At 44.7% G+C, this 23418-nt stretch overlaps 1 protein-coding gene across 3 annotated transcripts in view; it reads right to left on the bottom strand.

Annotated features, from left to right (window-relative positions):
- Positions 1 to 22022, bottom strand: part of obscna (obscurin, cytoskeletal calmodulin and titin-interacting RhoGEF a) — a 39729-nt gene extending 17707 nt beyond the window's left edge. For all 3 annotated transcript variants that reach the window (XM_053865749.1, XM_053865758.1, XM_053865765.1), the window contains exons 1-45: positions 21784 to 22022; positions 21391 to 21479; positions 21051 to 21317; positions 19956 to 20117; positions 19743 to 19847; positions 19012 to 19278; positions 18670 to 18939; positions 17805 to 18071; positions 17370 to 17633; positions 17035 to 17301; positions 16561 to 16830; positions 16230 to 16496; positions 15905 to 16171; positions 15515 to 15787; positions 15189 to 15452; positions 14847 to 15113; positions 13058 to 13324; positions 12640 to 12909; positions 11898 to 12164; positions 10966 to 11241; positions 10469 to 10735; positions 10360 to 10386; positions 9519 to 9785; positions 9170 to 9436; positions 8843 to 9109; positions 8518 to 8784; positions 8171 to 8437; positions 7832 to 8098; positions 7166 to 7435; positions 6749 to 7027; positions 6414 to 6671; positions 6025 to 6291; positions 5680 to 5946; positions 5134 to 5400; positions 4800 to 5066; positions 4460 to 4726; positions 3916 to 4182; positions 3396 to 3662; positions 2869 to 3135; positions 2535 to 2801; positions 2178 to 2444; positions 1843 to 2109; positions 1496 to 1762; positions 1152 to 1418; positions 29 to 292 (exon numbers count right to left, since the gene is read on the bottom strand). In XM_053865749.1, coding sequence (XP_053721724.1) covers positions 29 to 292; positions 1152 to 1418; positions 1496 to 1762; positions 1843 to 2109; positions 2178 to 2444; positions 2535 to 2801; positions 2869 to 3135; positions 3396 to 3662; positions 3916 to 4182; positions 4460 to 4726; positions 4800 to 5066; positions 5134 to 5400; positions 5680 to 5946; positions 6025 to 6291; positions 6414 to 6671; positions 6749 to 7027; positions 7166 to 7435; positions 7832 to 8098; positions 8171 to 8437; positions 8518 to 8784; positions 8843 to 9109; positions 9170 to 9436; positions 9519 to 9785; positions 10360 to 10386; positions 10469 to 10735; positions 10966 to 11241; positions 11898 to 12164; positions 12640 to 12909; positions 13058 to 13324; positions 14847 to 15113; positions 15189 to 15452; positions 15515 to 15787; positions 15905 to 16171; positions 16230 to 16496; positions 16561 to 16830; positions 17035 to 17301; positions 17370 to 17633; positions 17805 to 18071; positions 18670 to 18939; positions 19012 to 19278; positions 19743 to 19847; positions 19956 to 20117; positions 21051 to 21317; positions 21391 to 21430 — 11035 coding nt within the window. In that variant the 5' untranslated portion in view covers positions 21431 to 21479; positions 21784 to 22022. The remainder of the gene's footprint in view (positions 1 to 28; positions 293 to 1151; positions 1419 to 1495; positions 1763 to 1842; positions 2110 to 2177; positions 2445 to 2534; positions 2802 to 2868; positions 3136 to 3395; positions 3663 to 3915; positions 4183 to 4459; positions 4727 to 4799; positions 5067 to 5133; positions 5401 to 5679; positions 5947 to 6024; positions 6292 to 6413; positions 6672 to 6748; positions 7028 to 7165; positions 7436 to 7831; positions 8099 to 8170; positions 8438 to 8517; positions 8785 to 8842; positions 9110 to 9169; positions 9437 to 9518; positions 9786 to 10359; positions 10387 to 10468; positions 10736 to 10965; positions 11242 to 11897; positions 12165 to 12639; positions 12910 to 13057; positions 13325 to 14846; positions 15114 to 15188; positions 15453 to 15514; positions 15788 to 15904; positions 16172 to 16229; positions 16497 to 16560; positions 16831 to 17034; positions 17302 to 17369; positions 17634 to 17804; positions 18072 to 18669; positions 18940 to 19011; positions 19279 to 19742; positions 19848 to 19955; positions 20118 to 21050; positions 21318 to 21390; positions 21480 to 21783) is intronic.
- Positions 22023 to 23418: the final 1396 nt, after the last annotated feature.

The following is a 23418-nucleotide window of genomic DNA, read 5'->3' as shown; positions in this document are numbered from 1 at the left end:
AAATGAAATGTGGACTTTCTGGATTCACCTTTAACAGAGACACTGGCAGTCGTTTCTGCACCGCCTGCTTGGCAGGTGTAGCTGCCATTGTCATCAACAATGAGATCCTTAATGTGTAGCTGGAGAGCTCCATCAACTTGCTTCATCTCATACTTTCTGTTCGCCCTCAGCGCCAAATTGTTCTTCTTCCATTGAACCTGCACCCCTGGTTTGGAGAACTCACAGGCGAGGACCACGGTGCCACCCTCCTCGGCCTCTGTGTTTTGTAGCGCTCTGGTGAAGTGTGCTCGTTCTGAAAGCCACATGGAGACAGTCGAATACATTTAGTTTTAATTATTATTATTATCTGAGATGAACATGGCAGTTAGCATGTAAACCTGCAAATTAAGAGCCTATATTTCTAATGTGTTTTGTAATCCAGGTCAAATGTATTTTAAGTAGCATAGTCCTTTGCGTTTGGTCACATTAAAATCTCATATTAAATCATATATAAATAAAAAAAAAAAAGGTTACACTGCAGATTAGGGGACAAATATTTATATTAAATGTGCATATTAGAAAGCTGATGCCTCGATGCTTTAATACATTAGCCACGTATGGTGGCAGTAGTGTGTCACTGAATTGATTTGACAGCGGCATATCTGTGACAGTTCTTAAAAGAAAGTGATGGCGCTCCCAACAGCAAATAAATGTTCATGGAAGCAACTATTGAAGCAGTTTTGAAAATTAACTAGAACATTTTATGGAAATACTTTCATTTACATTATACTTATATCTCCTTTGGAGTTTAAATGATATTTAGACATGGTTGTATTACATCTATGTTATTCTGAATTTTATAAACTTTTTCCAATTTTCTCAACAGTTCGCATCAAGTGCATTTATTTTCTTTTTCTCTTTAGTGAATTTGATGAACATGACTTGCACCTGGTTCTGCAGTTGGTTGGACTTTTCGATGACAAATATCTTTGCAATAATCACATGATTTCATGTCATTTCATTGTAAGTAGCTTGAATATGGTTATTTATCACAAATGAAATCAAGAGTAATGGATCAGTTTTATCACTTGAATGGGTCCCAGGCCCATTTGTTCTGGGAAAGATGGAACCTGAGATCAATTTAGGCTCGGAACCCCTGTCTTAAAACACACCTTTGACAGTGAGTGTCGCCCCAGTTCTGGCTGCGCCTGCTTGACAAGAGAATTCTCCACTGTCCTCCAGTGCAAGCTCCTTGATTCGAAGACTAACAGCACAGCCATCGTGTTTCATTTCGTACTCCCTGTTGGCTCTGAGGAGCACGTTACCCCTCTTCCACTGCACTGGAAAGCCAGGTTTGGAGAGCTCGCAGCACAGCGAGACTGACTCTCCTTCTTCAGCCTCTTGGCTTTCTAATTCTTTTGTGAATAGAGGCGGGAGCTCTGAAAAGAACATACAAAGAGATTTATAAAAAGTCTGATGTTACAGCCGTGCGTGATTCAACATGTCATCAAACCACCTCTGATTGTCACATTGGCCCGTGTCTCTACAGTTCCAGCCTGGCAGGAGTAACTCCCACTGTCCTGAGGACTGAGCTCTCTGATCGTCAGCTGAAGCAAACAACCGTCTTGTTTCATTTCATACTTCCTGTTGGCTCTCAGGAGGACGCTGTTCTTCTTCCACTGCACTGGTACCACAGGTTTGGATAGTTGACAGCACAGCGAGATCCACTTTCCTTCTTGAGCCTCCACACTTTCTAATTCTTTCATGAAAAAAGGGGGGAGTTCTGGAGAAATAACAGAAGTTATACAGTATATCATTTATATCATTCAAGAGGATTCATGAATACAGATGCATTTATGTCACCTGTAACGGTCACATTGGACCGTGTCTCTACAGTTCCAGCCTGGCAGGAGTAACTCCCGCTGTCCTGAGGACTGAGCTCTCTGATCGTCAGCTGAAGTGAGCAGCCGTCCTGTTTCATTTCATACTTCTTGTTGGCTCTCAGAGGCACGTTGTTCTTCTTCCACTGCACTGTCACCCCAGGTTTGGACAGCTCACAGCACAGTGAAATGGACTCTTCCTCCTTCGCCTTCATGTCATGTAACTCTTTCTTAAAGATCGGCGGCAACTCTGAAACCAACAAATGTTTTAACAGGAACATTCATGAGATACTGGGAGAGTGAGTTTGCCATCCTTACCTTTCACTGTCACAGTTGCACTTGTCTCTACAGCACCTGCTTGGCATGCGTACTTCCCACTGTCCTGTGGACTGAGCTCTTTGATTGTGAGCTGAAGTGAACAACCGTCCTGCGTCATCTCGTACTTCCTGTTTGCCCTCAGAGGCATCATGTTCTTCTTCCACTGCACTGGGATGCCTGATTTGGACACTTCACACAGCAGAGAAGCAGATTCTCCTTCTTGAACCACCTTGTTTTCTAGATTTTTCTTGAAGAACGTTGGGAGCTCTGGACATGAAAATTGAAAAGAGTATAATAATCATGAAACATATACTTCCTTATATTTCTTTAGAAACAAGGCTTGCAGTTCCATCACACCTGTAACAGTCAAAGTGGCACCAGTTTCTGCACTTCCTGTATGGCAAGAGTAACTCCCACTGTCCTCCACATTCAGATCCTTGATCAGAAGCTGGACCCTGCAGCCCTCCTGCTTCATCTCATACTTCCTGTTGGCTCTCAGAGACAGGTTGTTCTTCTTCCACTGCACAGCGGCTCCAGGTCTGGACAGCTCACAACACAGAGTGGCTGTGCTTTTCTCTTCAGCTTCCATATTTTTTAGGTTGTTCTTAAAGAATACAGGCATCTCTGGACAAATATGAAAACAATTTATAAGAATAGCACTTTGAAGTAGTTAAATATTCTTAGAACATACCTTTCACCGTCAAAGTCGCAGTCGTTTCTGCATTTTGTACTTGGCATGTGTAACTTCCGCTGTCCTCAACTTGGAGATCCTTGATGAGGAGCTGTAGAAGGCAGCCATCTTGCTTGATGTCATACTTCCTGTTGGCTCTCAGAGGTACCTGGTTCTTCTTCCACTGGACAAGCAAGCCGGGTTTTGAGATCTCACAACACAAAGAGGCCACGCCTCCTTCCTTCATCTTCAGACTTTCTAATTCTATCTGGAAGAATACTGGTGGCTCTGAGAAACAGAACAGAGGATTCATTACTAGGATTGGTGATAGAGTTGCAGTTGACCAAGACCAAGACTATAAAACAAACGTCTAGTTTGTTCCACTGAAAACAAAGTCTTGGTCTCCTCCTTAAACTAGACAAATACTCATCACGTGAGGAGGATTTTTTTTAAGGAAACATCTGAAACAAGAATCTTCATTAACTACGTTGCCTCAAAAACTTCCCAAAAACCCCAAAACAGAATGCTACCATATGTAGCATATATACCTTTCACAGCAACCGTCGTAACAGTCTTGACACTGCCTGCTTCACAAGTGTAGCTCCCACCGTCTTCAGGTTTGACATGCTTAATATGAAGCTTTATGAAACCACCATCTTGCTTCATTTCATACTTGGGCCCAGCTCTCAGCGGCAGTCCATCCTTCCTCCACTGAGGAGAGACACCTGCCTTTGACAACTCACAGCACAGCAACACTGTGTCCCCTTCTTCAGCCTCCACTTCCTCCAAGTCTTCTTTGAAGTACAGAGGGATTTCTACAAAGCATAGACAGGATTTTACACATTAAGACAGTATGTGATTGTCAACTAGGGCAATAACCTCATTAATGTGACAGCTTTTACAACATAGTCTTTGTCGTTCTTGTCACCCAAATATCAATAAGTAAGAGGGTTAGTCCCACTCACAACTATACATCATGATCAGGAGAACACTTCCAACCCAAGCTCTTTTTTATATATACCTCTGGTAATTTAATTTCTTAAAGCAACAGAGACCTGAGGGACCCACCTTTCACTGTGACTCTGGCGCTTGTCTCCACCCTTCCTGCCTGACAAATGTAGCTTCCGCTGTCTTCCAGTTTGAGCTCCTTGATGAGAAGTTGGACAGAGCAGCCATCTTGCTTCATCTCACAGTTCCTGCTGGCTCTCAGTGGCAACCTGTTCTTCTTCCACTGTACTGCAACTCCAGGCTTGGATAACTCACATTTAAGAGCGAGGGACTCGCCCTCCTGACACTCAACACTTTCCAATTCGCTCTTGAAGAAAGGTGGGAGCTCTGGAGGGAATGGCGGGACAAGAAAATAGCTATATGAACAAGTAATTATTTTGTTTTTGTGCTGTATTTACACCACCTGTGTTGCACTAAATCCACATAACCTGTAGAATTATGTCCATTATGAAGTTTCTTGAGTAGCACCACACTCACATCCCAAAATGTACAGCAACAGTTGACAGTCAAAGATTTGAATTAAATCTGAATTTGCAGACAAGATATTTGCAAAATATGATAGGATAGTTTCCCCTTCCAAAGTTGAGTTATATTTGTGACGAACCTTTCACTGATACAGTTGCAGTCGTCTTCACACTCCCTGCTTGACACGTGTATTCGCCGCCGTCCTCAACAGCGATCTCCTTCATATGAAGCCGCAGACTGTGACCGTCCTGGATCATCTCATACTTCCTCCCCGCCCTCAGAGGAAGCTTGTTTTTCTTCCACTGCACTGACACTTCAGGTTTGGATATCTCACAACACAGTGTGACCGACGATCCTTCCACAAACATCATGTTTTGAAGCTGTTGCTTGAAGAATGGTGGGACTTCTGTGAAACACAGACACAGACTTGTTTCACTTGCCATTGTATGATTATTTGAAAGACGTACAGTAGAACGTACCTGTAACAGTCACTGCTGCATCAGTCTCTGCATCCTCAGCTCGGCATGAGTACCGTCCACTGTCGTCCACATTCAGGTCCTTCATGAGCAGTTGTGCGATGCATCCTTCCTGCTTCATCTCATACTTCATGTTGGCTCTCAGAAGCAGTTTGTTCTTCCTCCACTCAACTGTTAGCCCAGGCTTGGACAGTTCACAACACAGACAGACTGTACTTCCCTCTTCAGCCTTTGTGTTTTCCAGGTTGGTCTTGAAGAACACAGGAAGTTCTGAAAATCATAAACTATCAGCGAATGCAAGATGGATTGCAATATCAATATATTTCTCTTCATACACCTGTAACAGTCAGACGTGCAGTCGTCCCGGCTCCCTCTGCCTGACATGTGTAGCTCCCACCATCCTCAAGTGAAAGGTCTCTGATGTGAAGCTCAACACGAGCGCCCTCTTGTTTCACATCATACTTTTGACTGGCCCTCAGCGGCAGCCTGTTCTTCTTCCACTGCACAGCAACCCCTGGTTTGGAGAGCTCACAGCGTAGGTGAGCTGAGCTCCCCTCATCCGCCTGTGAATTCTGGAGCTCGGCGATGAAAAATGGTGGACGCTCTATCGGGGGAAATTATAAATCAGAAAAGCAGAAGCATGTAATCAGTGAATATATCTGCAATTTGTCTGTGGTTGCAGACGCCGTGAAATAGCTTCAACTTAGAATAGAAACAAGAAAAAACACATAAAAATGCTCCCCCTAGTGAGGGTTGTGGGGCATTAGCTAGGATCAGGCTCAGAGGAGTGTTTTGCTGTTAAAATTACATACACAAATGACTGAAAACAATTATTCTGGTGCAGTGAAATTCAAGGTCAATATACTAGTCCCCGTGTACATACCTGTCACAGTCACGGTGGCACATGTTTCAGCTCTTCCCACCTGACAGGAGTAGCGGCCGCAGTCCTCACTTTTGAGATGTCTGATAATGAGCGTGAGGAAGCAGCCCTCCTGCTTCATCTCACAACCAGCGCCGGCTCTGAGAGGCAGCCGATTCTTCTTCCACTGCACTGCTGCGCCGCTCTTGGACAGCTCACACTGGAGGGAGAGCGTTCCTCCTTCCTCACCATTCACGTTTCTCAATTCTTTTTTGAAGAAGGCAGGGAGTTCTGGACAAAATAAAGGTCCAACAATGTGACATCTTATTATTATTACTAGCGGTACTAGTCCTGCCACACTCAACACACCTTTGACCTTGACAGTTGCACTCGTCTCAGCACTTCCAGCTTGACAGGAGTAGACGCCACTATCGTCCAGTTTGAGCTCCTTGATGTGGAGCTGCAAGAAGCAGCCATCTTGTTTCATCTCATACTTCCTGCTGGCTCTCAATGGGAGATTGTTTTTCTTCCATTGAATGGGTACACCCAGTTTAGACAGCTCACAGAAGAGTGAGGCCGAACCTCCCTCCTCTGTCTCCACGTCTTGGAGCTCCTCATGGAAGAATGGAGGCAGTTCTGAGCCAAATGAGGGGGAGATCAAGGTGTTGGGATTAGTAACTTGCAGTCATTTTGTTGCTAAAAAGGCCCTATGAGTGTGATACTTTAATATTGAAATATAATAGGAGGAACATGATCACCTGTCACGGTGAGCTTCGCGCTGCTTTGCTCGTCCCCTGTGTTGCAAAAGTAAACGCCTGTATCCAGAGGATCCACATCACGTATAAGCAGCATGTTGTTCCTTCCCTCCTTCAGCATCTCGTACTTATCCCCGCTGCTAAGAGGGATGTGATTGCGTATCCAGGTTACACGCGAGTGGCAATCAGAGATGGTGCAAGTCAACTTGGCTGTTTCTCCTTCCATTGTCGTGACATCTTGAGGCTTTTTCTCGAATAAGACTAGAAGTTGAAACGCCATGAGTGATCATAGGACAATGCAACACTTGTGGACAGGTGTCTTTTATGTATGTGCTCACCTTTGGGTTTAGCAGTCACCAGCAGGCTGGCGGACGTCCTCTCCTCCCCGACCACGAAGGCCACCGTCCCTGTCTCATCCGGAGTTGCCATGGTGAGGACCAGGCGGTGCTGCCGGCCGTGGCACATCATCTGGTTCATCTCGTTCTGTTGCAGCGGGGTGGAGCCCAACCACCACACTCCATCACGGACGTCTGCATGGCTCAGCTCACACACGAACACGGCATCCTCTCCTGCCGTCACCGTGATGTCCTGCAGCGCCTTCACGATCCGCACTCGTTCTGTGGAGGAAGATGGAGCTAGATACGGCTGGATGTTTAGAAATGGATTCTGCGATGAGGTTCATAAATGCTGACGGTCACACGGGTGGTTAGGCGTTGATGAGGTTGAGTTAGGCGTGGTCACATGTCATCACCTACCCCTCACGATCAGCTTGGCGGTGGTCTTTTTGCCCCTGGTGATGCAGCAGTACTCCCCAGCGTCCTCAGGAAGCAACTTTTGGATTTCCAAGGAATGTTGAGGGCCGTTCTTCTTTAGAATGTAGTGACCGCCGTCCTCTATGGCAACGTTGTCCTTTTTCCATGTGACAGGCACGTTGGCACTTGAGAATTCACAGGAGAACAGCACTGGCTTCCCCTCCATCACCGCCTGACTCTCCAGCTCCTTCTCAATGAACACAGATGCTGCGGCTGCAATGAGAAAGAGCACATCTGAACACATGGACACATTTACTGAAGCCTAGTCCAAGGGTCACATGATCGGTCGATAAGATTTAATTGATAAGATTTAATGGATAATCCAAGGCTAAAACAAAGTTTATTCATTATTTTATGGGTCTGAGAATAGTGAAACAATTGTTTTTGAGCATGAAAACTGTTGTGCATCAAATCTGAGAATGCCATTAGTTTGCATATCGCAATACTAAATGTGTTTATTGTGAATAAAACATTGCAGACTGCTTTTTGATCCTGTAGTTCACCAGAAGGTAAGTAATGCTGAGCTCCGCCCTGTTCTCCAGGCTGCAGTGAGATTGGTGAGGTTCGAGCAATGAATGTTTATCAACAGGTAATAAGTGATCGAATGACCTCGCACGTTGACTTCAGCTGCTGTCTTCTGCTCGCCGAAAACACAGCTGTACTCTCCCACATCCTCAGGCTGGATGTTTTTAATCTGCATCTCAGCCGTCTTTCCTCTCAGCGTCATCCGATACCGTCCTCCATGATGGAGCAGGTCCTCCCCCTTCCACCACTCCACAGGCAGCCCGTCTCTGGACAGCTCGCAGCGCAGAATCACATTGCCTCCTTCAGGGGCCTCCTGGTTCTTCAAACCCATTTTGAATGACAGGGGAATCGCTGTGAGCAAAAAAAAAAAGAACCGTTCAGTGGAACCTGCCAAACATGACCAGGCTTCACGACCTCACTCACGGTTCACGGCGACAATAGCCGTAGTCTTTATGTCGCCATGGACGCAGCTGTAAGCTCCGCTGTCCTCCACCTGGCAGTTCTTGATGATCAACTCCAGAATGCCACTTCGACTTTTGATTTGATACTTGAAATTATTCTTCAGCACTTCCTCGCCTTTCCTCCACTCAACACTCAGGCCCGGCTTCGACAGCTCACAGCTCAACGTCACAGTGTTTTCCTCCTCCACCTGCTGGTTTCTTAGCTTGGTCTTAAAGGTGATAGGAGAAGCTGCGAAAGAGAAGAAGGATTAAGTGATATGGACTGGTTCCCAGATCCAGTTGTGAGACTGGAGCAAAAATCCCCTGTACTTCTGACGCTCAGCTCAGCTGTGGACTGGCTGTCCTTCGTCTTGCAGGTGTACTTTCCAGCATCATTCTCCTCCACATTATTGATGATGAGTCGCGCCTGGTGCGCGTCCTGCTTCATCTCGTATTTATAGCCGGGCTTCAAGACGACTCTTCCTTTCCTCCAGTCCACCGCAGCTCCAGGTTTGGAGAGCTCACAGGTGAAGACTCCAGAATCGCCCTCCTTCACCTCCAAATTGTTGACCTCTTGTTTGAACGTTACAGGCAGGTCTGAAGGAAAAAGTAGACATTTACAGTCATGTTCCTGACAAGATAGGAAGAAGAGCACCTCTTATCTTGACGTCTGCAGATGTTTCAACGGGACCAACAAAGCAGCTGTACTCCCCAGCGTCCTTCAGAGTCAGATCCTTGATCAACATCTCACAAACTCTGGCCTCCTGCTTCATCTGATATCGTCCTCCCTCCTTCAGGAGTTGGGCATCTTTCCTCCACTGGACTGGGACTCCTGGTTTGGAAAGCTCACAGTGCAGCGTCATGGTTCCTTCCTCCACTGCTTCCATGTTCTTGAGCTTTTGCTTAAATGTTACTGGAATGCCTGGAAAGCATGAATCACGATGAGCGACGTGAAACTATATAGATTCAACGATGTCCGTACCAGAGATGATGATGGTGGCAGAGGTTTTCACATCTTCACAAACGCAGCTGTAAATGCCACTGTCCTCAGGCTGGCTTTTCCTAATGAGAAGCTCCACAGTGGAGCCGCTCTGCTTCATCTGGTACTTCTCGCCGTTGGTCAACTCTCGCTCTCCCTTCATCCACTGCACTATAAACCCTGGCTTGGAAAGCTCGCAGCAGAGAGTCACTCCATTTCCCTCCCGTACCTGGATGTTCTTCAGCCCTTGGACAAATTTGATTGGTTGCTCTGAAAAACAGATAAGATCCAGAGTGCTGACAACCTTTTCTTTTACTAAATCGCTAAAGCTCTTCTAAGCTGCAAAACTCACCGTTCACCATGACCATTGCTGTGGTCTTCTGGTCGCCACAAACGCAGGTGTACTCTCCAGCATCTTCTAAAGTAGCATCCACAATCTTCATCTCCACCTGCAGTTCCTTTTTCCTCATCTGGTACTTGTCTCCGGTCCTCAGCAGCGCCGCCCCTCTTCTCCACTCCACTGCTGGAGCAGGCTTACTGAGCTCACAGTGGAGAAACACACTGCTTCCTTCCATCACCTCCTGGTTAACCAGCGGCAACTTGAAACTGGGGGGTAAACCTGACAAGGCAGGAATGAAAATCACAATTTGGAAATGAAGATGAACGAGTTACGCCAAGCAAAGGATTTAGGATTTGGATCTATTCATTCTCAAGATGAGATGCCACATGAGGTGTTTTAGTCAAAACAATGTCACCTTACAGGTTTTCATCTATTTAAATAAGCGCTGTTAAAAAAAAGTAAATAAATGATGTGACAATATATACTAGAGATTTTTGCCAAAAATGTATGCAAAAAAAAAAAAAAAAATTTTAAAGGGACAGCGCCAATTTAAACAGACATAAACAAGATTTTAACATGCCAGTAAACAAAGTCAAACACGATTGTGAAGAATGTGAATTATTCTTTGGATGTGGGATGAATCACATGGAAGTGGAAATGTAGTTCTAGCTTCTGAAACAGGAAACGCGTGTCTAAAAAGTCATGTGAAGTACACTCAGTGTGTGCACATCTGTGACTGGGAGATGGATGGCTTATGCCTGTACATTAGACATGACAAACAACAAGTGGAAGGTCACTGGGGGTCAACAATAATGGATCTATATTCATAACAGCTCTTCTATTTATAGCTGACCTCTTTCCCTCTTGCGCTCTGCTGACTCTGTTAAATAACAACACAATGAGTGGCCTTCGTTTGATTTCGACTGTTTTTCAAAATAAAGTCCAGCTTAAATGTGAGGTACCTTGCACCGTGAGCTCAGCCGTCGACTGGCTGTCGGTGGTCTTGCAGGTGTACTTCCCTGCGTCGCCCTCCTCTATGTTGTGGATCACCAGCTTGGTGTAAGGCCCCTCTTGTTTCAGCTCATATCTGCCTCCAGGCTTCAGGAGGCTTCTGCCTCTCAGCCACGTCACAGGAGAGCCGGGTTTGGAAAGCTCACAGCAGAACACTCCGCTGTTCCCTTCTTTTATGACCAGAGACTGGAGTCCCCGCTTAAATGTGACTGGAAGAGCTGTTGCAAGCACATTTTCCACAGTATATAATGAATTCAAGTTTTCTTCTTGCAGATGTGTTTAATAAAAGAACTTCTGCAGGTCATTGTAGGTAAACACTGAAAGATACCAGTGCCGATAGGACCAAATACATCCAGGCTCAAATATTTCATGTCTCTTAAAGCATCACTGGGAAATGGAACAATGATCCCATATTATGATTTATTGTTCGTCATAACTTTCAACTTACGTTTGACTTTGACCTCAGCTGTCGTTTTTTCGTCTCCCATGATGCAGCTGTACCTTCCTGCATCCTCTGGTTGGAGGTTCCGGATGATCATCCGAGCTGTCTTGCCCTCAAGCTTGATCTGGTACTTTTCTGAAGAAATCTCCTCAGACAGCAGCTGCCCATCCCTCTGCCACTGCAGCACAGCGCCTCCTTTTGACAGCTCGCATTGTAACGTCAGCATTTTTCCTTCCTCAACCTCCTGGTTCTTTAAGCCAACTTTGAACTTGGCAGGAATTGCTGCAGAGCCACAGAAAGAAGGCATAGTTGTTGAGAGTTATTAATAGCTATGGTTAGAGTATGGGCAAAAACCTTTATGATACGATACACTTCACAATACTTGGGTCACAACGCAAGAGCGTCAACTTTTTTCATGAAGAAAAGTGAACCCACCTGAGCTATACTTAATTTTTAGATGACTCCATTGAATTAAACTTATTTTTCTTGTCAAAGACTGTTGTCACTAACTGCTTTTGACGCAACTCCTTCCATGTCAAGTCAGTACACTGTGTTCACATCAGTTCTAACATTTGTGGCAGCTACTGATTCCACTAGTAAACAACGGCAAACTTCAGTAAACACTTCAGTGAGATGTCAGCAACAATGGGGTAACTCTCATCTGCTGTGTTGAACTAGTTTGACGCGGTAATATTGAGTTTTTGTCAAAGTTGAATGGAAAGGAGTCGACTTGTTACAAAATCGTCTGCTACAATCTGTAAACCAGGTGTCATGTCCATGACAAAGCAAAGGCGAGTCATGGCCATTTTCCCATCTGTAAAAATCACTCCCATTATTCTGACAAGTACCATGAAGTACTGCAACGGTTGAAGACAGGTTGCATGTTGAAATAAAGAGCAAAACTAACAGTAATCTTCAGTGAATTCACAGACGCTCACCTATGATTTTAACCGTGGCCTTGGTCTTCTGCTCTCGGCACACACAGGTGTAAACTCCACTGTCCTCTGGCTCAGTGTCTCTGATGGTCAGCTCCAGGACTGTCCCCCTCTGTCTGACCAGGTACTTGTCTCCGTTCTCCAGTAAATAACCAGCCAGTCTCCACTCTACAGGGACTCCAGCCTTGGAGATCTCACAGCTGAGTGTGACGTGGTTTCCTTCCTCGATCTGAATGTTCTTCAGCTTTTGCTTGAAGTTGATGGGGATGGCTTCAAAGAAGGCAGCAAGAATAATAGTCATAAGCTAATATTCCCTCTTAGCAAAAAGAAATTTATTCAAGTGTACTATGAGTAGACTGATTTTATACTAAAACTGAGGTAGTACTTTTGGCATACTACATTGAAAATACTTAAAGGTAGAGAATGTGTCCACCATTCTGGTGATCTACCAGTATTTTGTTTGAACTATACATGACAGTGTACTATTGTAAACTTAAAAGATCCCAGTTTAGGACGAAGAAGTATTAAATTAGTATGCTTTTGGTAGACTATAAGTATATGGCCGGTAGTACACTTGCTATACTTATACTCAAGAATACTTTATAAAATGAACTTCAAGTGGACTACTTTTTGTGAAGGGCTTGTGGGACATTAGCATTTTAAATAAAAAACAATGTGGGTTCAGATTCAAAAGAAAGAAAGCAATTTTGGAGGCGCTTGCGTCAAGTTCCATCATGTGTTTTACCGTTGACGGTGAGAGTCGCAGTGGTCTCTAAGCCTCCACAGATGCAGGTGTAGATGTCGCTGTCTTCCGGCGTCACATCTAAAATCCTCAATTCGATCAGGGTTTCTCTCTGCCGCATCTGATACTTGTCTCCATTGTGGATGAGTTCATTCCCCCTCTTCCTCCACTCCACAGCCTGGCTTGACTTGGACACCTCACAGCGGAGTGTCGCAGTGTTACCCTCCTCCATCGTGATGTTCCTCAGTTTCTGTTTGAATGTGACTGGAAGACCTGATGGTGAAGTTGAACATTAACATCTACATCCATTTGTTCTGACATCATATTTCACCCTCCTAACATCTAGAATCAAGGATTTGAATTATTTCTATGTTTTCAATAAAAAGCTTGCCACTAACTGACTGAATAAAAGTATACGTACTGGTGATTTTGACAATTGCAGATGTGATTTGATCCGCACACGCGCAGCAGTAGATGCCGCTGTCCCCAGGCACAGGCTTCCATATCAGCAGCTCCATAGTAGTCTCCATTTTCCTGATCTGGTATTTAACCCCATTCCGGAGAAGCTCGTTCCCCTTCCTCCACTCTACTGGAAATCCAGGTTTGGAAAGTTCACACCGAAGGATGACACTGCTGCCTTCCTCGGCCAGGATGTTCTTCAACTGCTGCTTGAATGTTATTGGAACAGCTGCAGGGAACAAGTTCATTTTCACCAAACCTTTTAGTTACTATGGACACCTTTTTCAAATCAACCCCTTTGACCATAAGGCTGGGATCATGAAGAACTGAATGTTGTTGTTCATCCTTCTTTTGAAGAGTGCAACTTAATGATCATGTTTCTGCCGTTTTCATCAACAACAAATATCACTATAAATAATTCAAAAACCACAGATAAGAAGAGTAAACTTATCATACACAAACTATATATTCATGCAATCTTTGCATGAACAATTACAATAAAGTCGCTATTGGCTGGAATTTTATTTAAAAATAATAATAATAATAAACAAAGATAAAAGGTCTCCAAACTTTTGTTCACCAAATCTGGACGAGAAATTAGTTTCTGACAGGACAGTGTTACATAGTCACTGTCATTTCAGTCTATCTTTCAAAACAAAGACCACAGTATGCTCACATTGATATATTTATTTTTGTGATACAGTAATTATGGATTATTTTGTTTGTTATTGTTATTTTTATAATTAATCCCTGACAAAACACTCAAGGAATTTGGTCTTATACAGGGCAAAATAATGTAAAACACATCTAGATTTTATATTTTCTTGATATTTCTTGAACAATTTTGTCAACTGAAAGTTTTCATTGACTAAAACTCTACGTTAATAGCCATGGATGACTAAAATAAGAGTTTTAATCCACTAAAACTGGACCGGACTAAAAAGAGTTTGGAAGGGCCCAGAAGTCATTCAAAAAAATATTTGAGCTTGACGCAAAAACTAGATGAAAACTTAAATTAAAACATGAAGCCAGAAACAACACTACTTCAGAGTCACCTAATGAACTCTTTGAAATATTTCAGAATAGTATGGTAGTTTTTAAAATTCTTATCATCTTTGTCAAACAAGAAACATATGCAAAGAATATGGCAAAAAAAGGAAAAACAAGATTATCAATCACTAAATTACACAAACAAACATTAACTAGAAAGACATGCCAACGCCCAGCAATCCTTTCTCATCCCAACTGTGATTTTGATGTTATTCCTCTACTTGTATTTCATCTGTAGAATTTGTGTTTAATATATTCTGAGTGCGATGTGCTCAGTCGGACAGCAGGAGGCAGTAGCTATAAGTAGCTCCATCCACGGATGGAAGAATGAGAATCACTTAAAACAATGGTAGATCTACATTTTGCCACCATAGTGACATGAAGATTCATCGATTCAGTAGTTCGATTGTATGATGTTTTATTAAGTCAGTATTTACAGCCAGTAACTCACATTAACCGGAGCCACTCACGTGTTTGGAAGTGATAGAAATGAATGGGAAAACCTTTAGAATGTTCACCAATCCAAATGAGCCAATGGATCAGCCCTGAAACCGAGTATTGTTTTTTATATCCCATTTCTGACTTGTCCTCGAAATTCCATTAGAATCCACCATCAACTTTTTGAGTTTTGTTGCGAACAAACACACAAACAAAGAGGCCGACAGGTAGTAGTGAACGTAAGCCACGTTTCCAGCTCCTACCTTGAACCTTAAGGCTAGCGGATGTGCAATGCTCGCGACACTGACAGCTGTACTCTCCGGAATCCTCTGGTTTCAGGTATCTGATGGTGAGAGAGTTGACCGTCTTCTTCTGTTTGATCACGTACTTCTCTCCCTGCCTGAGGCTCTCTCGACCTCTCTTCCAATGGATGACGACGCCCGGCAAAGAGAACTCACAAGTCAGCGTTGCTGTTTCACCTTCATTGGCCTCAAGAGGCTTCAGAGGTTGGATGAACTCGGCAGGGATGGCTGGGGATGAAAAAGATATTTACAGTGATATTCCGGCTTTGGACAGTGGCATCAGCAAAGAATGCTGCTTCAAACCTTTGACAGTGACAACGGCTCTTGTTGTCACAGACCCAGCGCTGCACTCGTACACTCCTGCATCACCACTTGACACTTCCCGGATGGTGAGACGGGCTTCACAGCCGGAGCGAGAGGCAAAGTACCGCGAAGAGTGCCACATGAGGCAGCCATCTTTGTACCAAAGGATGTGACACGGCTTGGAGGTCTCGCAGGACAGAACCAGACCTCCGCCCTCTATGGCCTCACAGTCCTCCAGTGGTTTACAGATGGTCGGACGTCTTTCTGATGAGTGAGCAACACAATCAAGACAATGGGATTGAACGATAAACGGAAGACGGCTTTACCTCTGACCAGCAGCGAGGCATACGAGCGTTTGTCTCCTGCTGCAAAGGAGATGGTGCCGGTGTCTTTGCGGGCAAGCTGCCGGAACATGAGGGTGTGGTAGCCCCCTGCCACCATTTGAATTTCATTGAGCTGGTTGGTGTAAAGCAGGGTCTCATCCAGGTACCACTTGACGCCTGTGTAGTCGCTCGGACAGATGCGACACCGGAACGTGACGGTGTCGCCCTCCAGGCACTCGACGTCCTCGAGCTCATCCAAGATCAACACCTTCTGGCCTGAGACACAACAATGCCTTCATTCATTCATAGCACTTCCACTCCTGACGGTTTCTAAGAATTGTTAAAAAGTAATGTGGAACAGGGGCAGGTCGGGTCAACATTCGTGCCGCTCACCCCTAACAGTCAGCTGTGCTCTGCTCTGCATGGTTCCCACATCACACGTGTAAACATCCTGGTCTGACTTCTCCAGACAGGCGATGGTCAGCGACAGAACCACGCCCTTCTGCCTTATCACATACTTCCGTCCTGACCTCAGCTCCATCATTCCCTTCAGCCACGTGACCTTCTTGGCAGGCAGTCGTGTCTCACATTCCAGCGTCACTTTGCTCTTCTCCTCCGCTTGCGTCTCCTTCAGATCCCGAGCGAACGTGTGCTGAAGCTCTGTAAGTCCAAGTTTTCATCAGAAAAGGAAGCACAAGGAGAGCAGGAATGTCCAGACCTCTGACTTCCAGCTTGGCGCGGGTGGCAACGCCGGCAGCCTCGCAGCAGTACTCCCCAGAGTCTCTGACTGTCGTGTTCTTGACCACCAGCCGGGCCAAGTTCTTCTCCACACTCATCACAAACTTTGGGCTCTGCCTGAGTAGACGGCCGTTTCTCAGCCAGTGGATCGTGACCTCGGGTTTGGTGATCTCACAGCTGAGCTCCGCATCTTCACCAGGTACAGCTTTGACATTCAGCAGGTCTCTGAAGATATGCACTGGCCGCTCTAAAGGAGAACGCACACTTTCATAGAAGCATGAATGTGGTGAAATAAATCATACAAATCCAACCTTTCACAAAAAGCATGGTCCTGCAGCTGAGGTCTTTAATTGAGAAGACCACTTCACCGGCATCGGAAAGTGTAGCCTCCTTAATGCTGAGTTTGTATTTGCGCCCGTTGTTGACCACTTGGATGCGACTGTTGAGATCCACAATCTGACCGTTGATGGTCCAAGAGGGTCCTTCACTCATGTCGTGGGAGACAAGACACTCAAAATAGCACGTCTCTCCTTCGAGGACAGTGGTGGTCTTCAAGCGATGGACGATGCTTATGCGAAGATCTGGAAGGGAAGAGGATCTAATGAAGATTTAATGTAGGCATGAGCAAAGTGTGGCCCGAGGGCCACATAAGGTGCCCAGCAAAACTATAAAATTACATTAATTTATTACTGTTTGAACTGTAAATATCGTACGTATATTACTATTTATATTCGCAGCATTGTAGCATCATCAGTTTGCCAACAACCTTTTGAACCTTGACCTACCGTGGACCGACACCTTGGCCTTGGTCTGACTGGTTCCCAGGTCGCAGGTGTAATGCCCAGCGTCATCCTTGGTCAGTGCATGGAGAATCAGCGCCATGCACTTCCCAAACTGGCACATCTCATGTTTATCATCAGCCACCAGGACCTCGCCGCCCTTCCTCCAAACAGGAGCGACAGACTCTTTGGAGGCTTCACACTGCAGGCAGACCTCGCCTTGTTCCTCCCCTGACACGTCCTCCAGAGGCTTCAGGAACACCGCGGGGCGCTCTGAAGACAAACCATTTCATGAATAATCTTAACATTATGGGTATTCAACAGAGAGCTGAGGACCTCACCTTTGACCTTTATACATGTTGTCTCGCTCAGAAGACCCGCTTTAAAGGTGATCCTGCTGGTCTGTGGTCGCAGCTTCTTCATGGTAAGACTGTGCATAGTGCCCATGAGCTGGATTTTGTTGATGGCACTAGAGTATATTCGCACACTGTTCAGCAGCCACTCCACGTTGGCGACCACATAGTTGAGCTCGCAGGAAAATTTAGCGACACCATCCTCCTCAATCTCAACTGGCTCAAGATGTCGGACAAACTTCAGTGTTTTTACTGCAGTTTCAAAGAAGTATCGCACATCAACAAACACAAAACATCAAAGGAGTCATCATTCATCCACATAATTCTGATCTGAAAGCTGACTTACAGAGCGCTTTGTCATAAGAGTCACGTTTCACGAGATCATTGCTCCTCTAAATATATGAGTTCTTAAATACAGCTTACCTTGTACCTTGACATGTCCAGTGGTCTGTGAGCCCCCGGCCATACAGCGGTACTGTCCAGCATCCATCCCAATGAGACCGTGAATTGTCAACTCTGCCCGCTTCCCCTCTCGCTTCATGCTGTACTTGTTTGAGGGCTTCAGAGCGGTGCGACCTTTGAACCAGCGAACCACTCGGGGAGAGGGCGCGAACGCACATCTCAGAGTCACAGAGCTGTTCTCCTTCACCTCCACATCTTCTAGATGGTGTGCAACCTCAAGAGGTCGCTCTGGAGCAGGTATAGATAAAAGTGAGTTGAAGCATTTGGAAATGTTTAAGTCCAAAAATATATGAATAGAAAGAATAAATAAAATTATGACAAATGAGAGCCACACTGCAGCAAGAAAGTTGCAGGTTCGATTCCTGGGTTGGACCAGTGGCATGCATGGAGTTTACATATTCTCCCTGTGCCTGCGCTGGTTTCCTCCAGGTACTCTGGTTTCCTCCCACTGCCCAAAGACATCACCAGGTTGATAGGACACTCTAAGATTCAGATCAATATATACTAAGGTTTTAAACAACTGTATCAAAACTGTCTCCATTTATTTATTTATATTTTGGTCACAGTGTTGTATCATTTCATTATCATTATTTACTGTTTCTAATAACCCTTCATCATTCACATTTGATATTTAATCATAGATATTTTGGCAAAAATACAATCTTTACAAGCACACTTTTCAACTATTTAATAGTATTTAATTATTGTTTGAAACATTATTTTAATATTTTTTTGCCAACTGTTGAATTTCCCGACTGTGGGTCGAATAAAGGCCATCTAATCTAATCTGATGTAATCTTCTGCCGTCACTGAGCCTGTCACAGACCTTTCACAGTAAGTTGAGCAGTAGAGCGACTCTTGCCAGCCACAAACACGACAGGGCCAGACATGGAGCTGTCTGTGGAGGTCAGACAGAGGCTGTGGACGGTGCCCTCCCTGTAGATGTTTACTGCTGGACTGGCCTCCAGAACTTCACCATTCAAGGTCCACCTTGGAGCTCTCCCGGATTTCAGGCTGGTCTCCACCTGGAAAAGGGCTGGTTCTGGCTCCATAACCTCCACTGGGCTCATTCCTTTAACAATAGTGATCGCCTGTTCTGGATAGACGACCGGCCACACAGTGTTTTATTTTCAAGACTCTTATACTCATTTCTATCGGCGAGTCGCACCTTCCACCAGAAGCTGACAGGAGGTCTTGTCATCTCCTGCATCACAGGTATAAGTGTCCTCATCTGAGGAGCAGACGTCATCGATGGTCAGCTGCCTGTAGACGTCCTGACTGATCAGCTGGTACTTCTTGCTGGACAGGAGCTCCCTCCTGTTTTTGTACCACCTGACCTGAGCGTTTGCTCGAGAAAGCTGGCACTCCAGCAGACCACGGTGGTGATACATGGCTATCTTCACCCGCAGAGGACGGATTATCTGGACTGGCAGCTCTGCACAATGAAGGAATATTCGCGATACATAAGGAATCAATTTACAAATCGATAATACCGGGAAAAAAGAATGTCGCTCTCTTGCTGGTTTTGTTATGCAGTCCACCAAATAAGCATTTTCATATTACAGTTAGGAATTTGGAGCATGTTTAAAGAAAAAAAAATGTAATCTATATATACCTCCCATAGTTAAAATGTTCTGTTCTCATTCATCTGTAACCATAGTATGTTTCCTGTAATATTAAATATTTCTCACAATATTATTATTCATGTTATTTTTCATCTGTTTATAATTGAAATCCTTTGCTTCCTTTGTTGCCTTCTCATTCTTATCTGTCATAAATGTTGTTGAGCACAATACTTTTTGCTGTCTCTTCTAAACTCAGATCCAAAAGTCTATTTGGAGCCACCAACTTGACCGACAGTAATTGTGCGAGCCAGTTTAGGAACAAGCAGGTTCTCACCTCTAACTGTGAGCGTAGCATAAGATGAGACTCGCTCTGCTGTGAATCTGATCTCTCCGGCGTGTTCTGGTCGGACTGACCTGAAGGACAGGGTGTGAGTTTTCCCTAAAATGAGATGGAGGGTGAGTGTTAACTTGCAAGGTTTGTGTGCAATATGATCAACGGTGTAAAATACTGGTTGTTACGAGCAGTAAAATCGGGGTGATGTCTCACCCTGATGTCTGATCCGGATATTGTCTCCAGGTCTGATCCTGCAGTCGTCCCGGTACCAGCGACCCTCCACATCTGGCTGGTTGACCTCACACAGGAAGCTGATAGATTGACGTTCCAAGATGTCCACATCCTCCAGCTCTTTAAGGACACGGATGTCCCTCGCTGGCAGAAGAAAACACAAATCTTCCATTGAAGACAGCAGCACACTCCACACTCTCTTTGGCCTTTGCTTTTTTTTTGTTTATCTTTAATGACATATTTACCAACATGCAACAGCAACCTAAGAACAAGATAAACAACAAGCAACAACATTGGTGCATGACTGACAAGTCACTAAATATCCAGCAGTAGAGTAGATTTGGGCATTCATCCATAGGATACTACAGTTAGAACCATTTCAGTGGAGGTCCTTGTGGGGGGATCTATGATAGAGGTGAACCCCAGGGCCCATATTTTTTAATATTTATCTCGCCCCCAGGGCACATCTTTTATAAACATATGACTAATTCCCACTCTACGCTGATGATACCTATCTCTACCTCCCTGCTAAACACAGCTCCAATTCCCCTCCCTCTCAGACTTGGAAAGGCTTTCTTTCTTCTGTTTTCCCCTTCACCAGGTTAAAACTCTAAGGTCCCATTCCATTTCTTGCCCTGAAAACTTTGGTTGGTTTGAAGTGTCCCGTAAAGAAAATTCCCTTCAACAAGGAGAAATCGTCCCCTATGAAAATGGGACACCACTGAATATGAATTAGTTTAGTGAGCATAGCGAACATATATTTAACGTTGACATCTACTATTCTGCGTCCCACACATTTGTCGTTTACTTTGCCTTGCAGTTTTGTTTCAGGTATGTTGATCTGTCTAAAATAATATTTCAACAAGTTATTTACAGTTTGATTATAAGGGCAAACTCCCACTCTAAACATTTTAAAACTCTATTAAAGAGAGACATCGACTGGAGCTTGACGCACGACACATTTTCTACAAGAGCGAGCAGGATGGTAAGTATGAATGCTCTCTCATGACCGTTCCAATAGGAGCATAATACAAGGCCCCGCTCTTCAACACACACTTGAGTCCTCCGCCATCTTACCTCTGACACTGAGGCGACCGGAGGTTTGAATGTCGTTGGCCTGAAAGGAGATCACGCCGGCGTCCTTCAAGGCCACTCTGTTCAATATCAGGGCGTGTTTCTTTCCATGCGCACTGATGTGATAGTTGGGCCTGGACTTCAGCTGGACCCCATCCCGGGCCCACACGCCATCAATGTAGGCCAAGTTCAGCGTCACCTCGAACGAGCAGCTCTCACATTCCTCCACTTCAACATCCTCCAAACCTCGAACCACCTGCAGACGGTTCTCTGACGACACACATGGAAGACAAACCAGTGATGTGGAGCCAACACTTAGCAGAGTGACCCAAAAAGAACCTACTTGCAGCTGCCACGATTCCTCCGCTTTTAATGTCTCCCATTATTCCTCTTATACCGCGGCTAAAAAAGAACCCTCACTCGCCATTAGACCTGCATGAAACAAATGAACTTGAATCTTAAGTAGGTCAAAAATGGCATCAGTTCCATGCGGTGGAGCCCAATGACCGCATACCAAAACCCCCTTAGTAATGAAGAACAGAGTAATCTCTGTCACCTCGCTTGTCTGAGCTCAGCACCACCAATATAGAATCACTTTCCTCCGTCACCAGACTGAACACATTTATTTGGAGCAGCCAAGCTTATAGAATCAACAGTTTAGCTTTCATCTACTGGTTAGAAACAAAAAAACATTGTTTTAAACAAATAAACTGAAACAATAAGAAGAACAGCTCACCTGCTGAGATGCCAGCACTTTCAGCTCTTGTCTTTAAAGCTCACTTCCTTGCTGCTCTCCATCGATCACCTCGAAAAACAGCCACCATGATGTCATACGTCCCAATGTTCTGTCCTGCAAAGTTAGTTCGGCAACTTTTGCTTGTGCTCTTGGGATCATTCGAAGTGTTGCCAAAAGAAGCAGCGTCCCGCTCCCCAAACAAGACGCTGTTGTAGTGCTTTCTTTTTTTTCTGCTACGATGGAGGGTCCCGCTCAACAGCTGACATATCTCTCCCCACATACTAAACTCCAAAATAGCCCTCTGTCAGTATGAGGGGCAAAGATACTGTAGCTCTAATGATTTGGTGAGCTATTCACGCATGGCACCTCTATCAAATACAGAAAAAACGGTGAGAATTTCTGTTTATATTCCAGAGTCAAAGAGTCGCCCAGATGCTGTTAGCTTGAATTGAGAAATCAGCTACTTTTCAGCCTTCTGAGCGTCAGCTAAGTTGAGGAGATGGTTGTCCATGAATGACCTTCCACTACTGCCTCAGTGGAAATGTCATCTAAAGATTAACATCACCATTTCAGTTGGAGTTATTTCAATAGAGGCTCGCATACAGTTTGCTTGTAATTGTTTTTGAGTGCATTACCTTTCTTTTTTATTATTATTATTTTGGACAGACAGACAGACAGACAGACAGATAGATAGATAGATCTGACAACTTGTATCATGGTCCACAACTTGGTACCAGGAAGCAGAGAACAAAGCGGAGTCCAGTTCAGTGTTGTGGCTTGACGGACAGCTCCATGTGCCTCCGAGCACTTCCAAGTCCAGTGAAACTCTATCGAAGGGCTAAGCCATGATCTGTCCCGCTGTGACACCGAAAACAACTTGTCATCGCTGAAGGGAGGAGTGGCGGGCAACAATAACACGTCCACCTCCCACAGATTCACCGAACGATGACCCACAAACTTACCACCATAGACCCACGTCCGCGGAACCACAGACACCTGAGGATGTGTCTGGTGAAACTGCAACTTGACCAGTTGATCCCTCCACCTCAGCCTCTGGATTTGTGCCAGAAACTCAGTTCATGAGGCAATTCCGAATATTAGATATTCCCACACTTAGATTAGGATGACCTTGATAGCTGTCAATGACTTGGACGGGAATGTTTAAATAAACCTCTGGCTTGAGTTTGGTGTCGAGCGGATCTGCTTTCAAAAGGTTAACACCGAACCGTTCGACGTGTTACTGAAGTGTTTCGACATCATTTTCACACGAGAATGTTGGCGCTCTCTAGTGGCCATTGCAGTAATGTACACAGAGAGACGACTGAAGAAGATAGAGGAGATTAAAAAAAATCAATAAAAAAAACATACCAGACCAAAACCACGGAAAAAGCTGCTGATTTGTTTATGGTAGCAATAGAGCTGTTGATTTATTTTGAAAAATAAAATAAAACAGCCAATAATAAATGTGTGTCTACATGACAAATAGACTTGTTCTTCTGTATTTATATAAGTCTCAATATTGGGTCTCTGCATGCGATGGTCTGGCCACGATCGTGACTACAACACTACAATAAAGCCTAACTGATGTCTGCATACTGCTGCCCCTTCTTGTAGTCAGTCTAAAAAAAAAGAAGT

This window comes from Synchiropus splendidus, chromosome 1 (genome assembly GCF_027744825.2).
Source record: "Synchiropus splendidus isolate RoL2022-P1 chromosome 1, RoL_Sspl_1.0, whole genome shotgun sequence".
Lineage (NCBI taxonomy): Eukaryota > Metazoa > Chordata > Actinopteri > Syngnathiformes > Callionymidae > Synchiropus > Synchiropus splendidus.
Note: the sequence above shows the minus strand (reverse complement) of the source record. Positions and strands in the feature narration are given on the sequence as shown.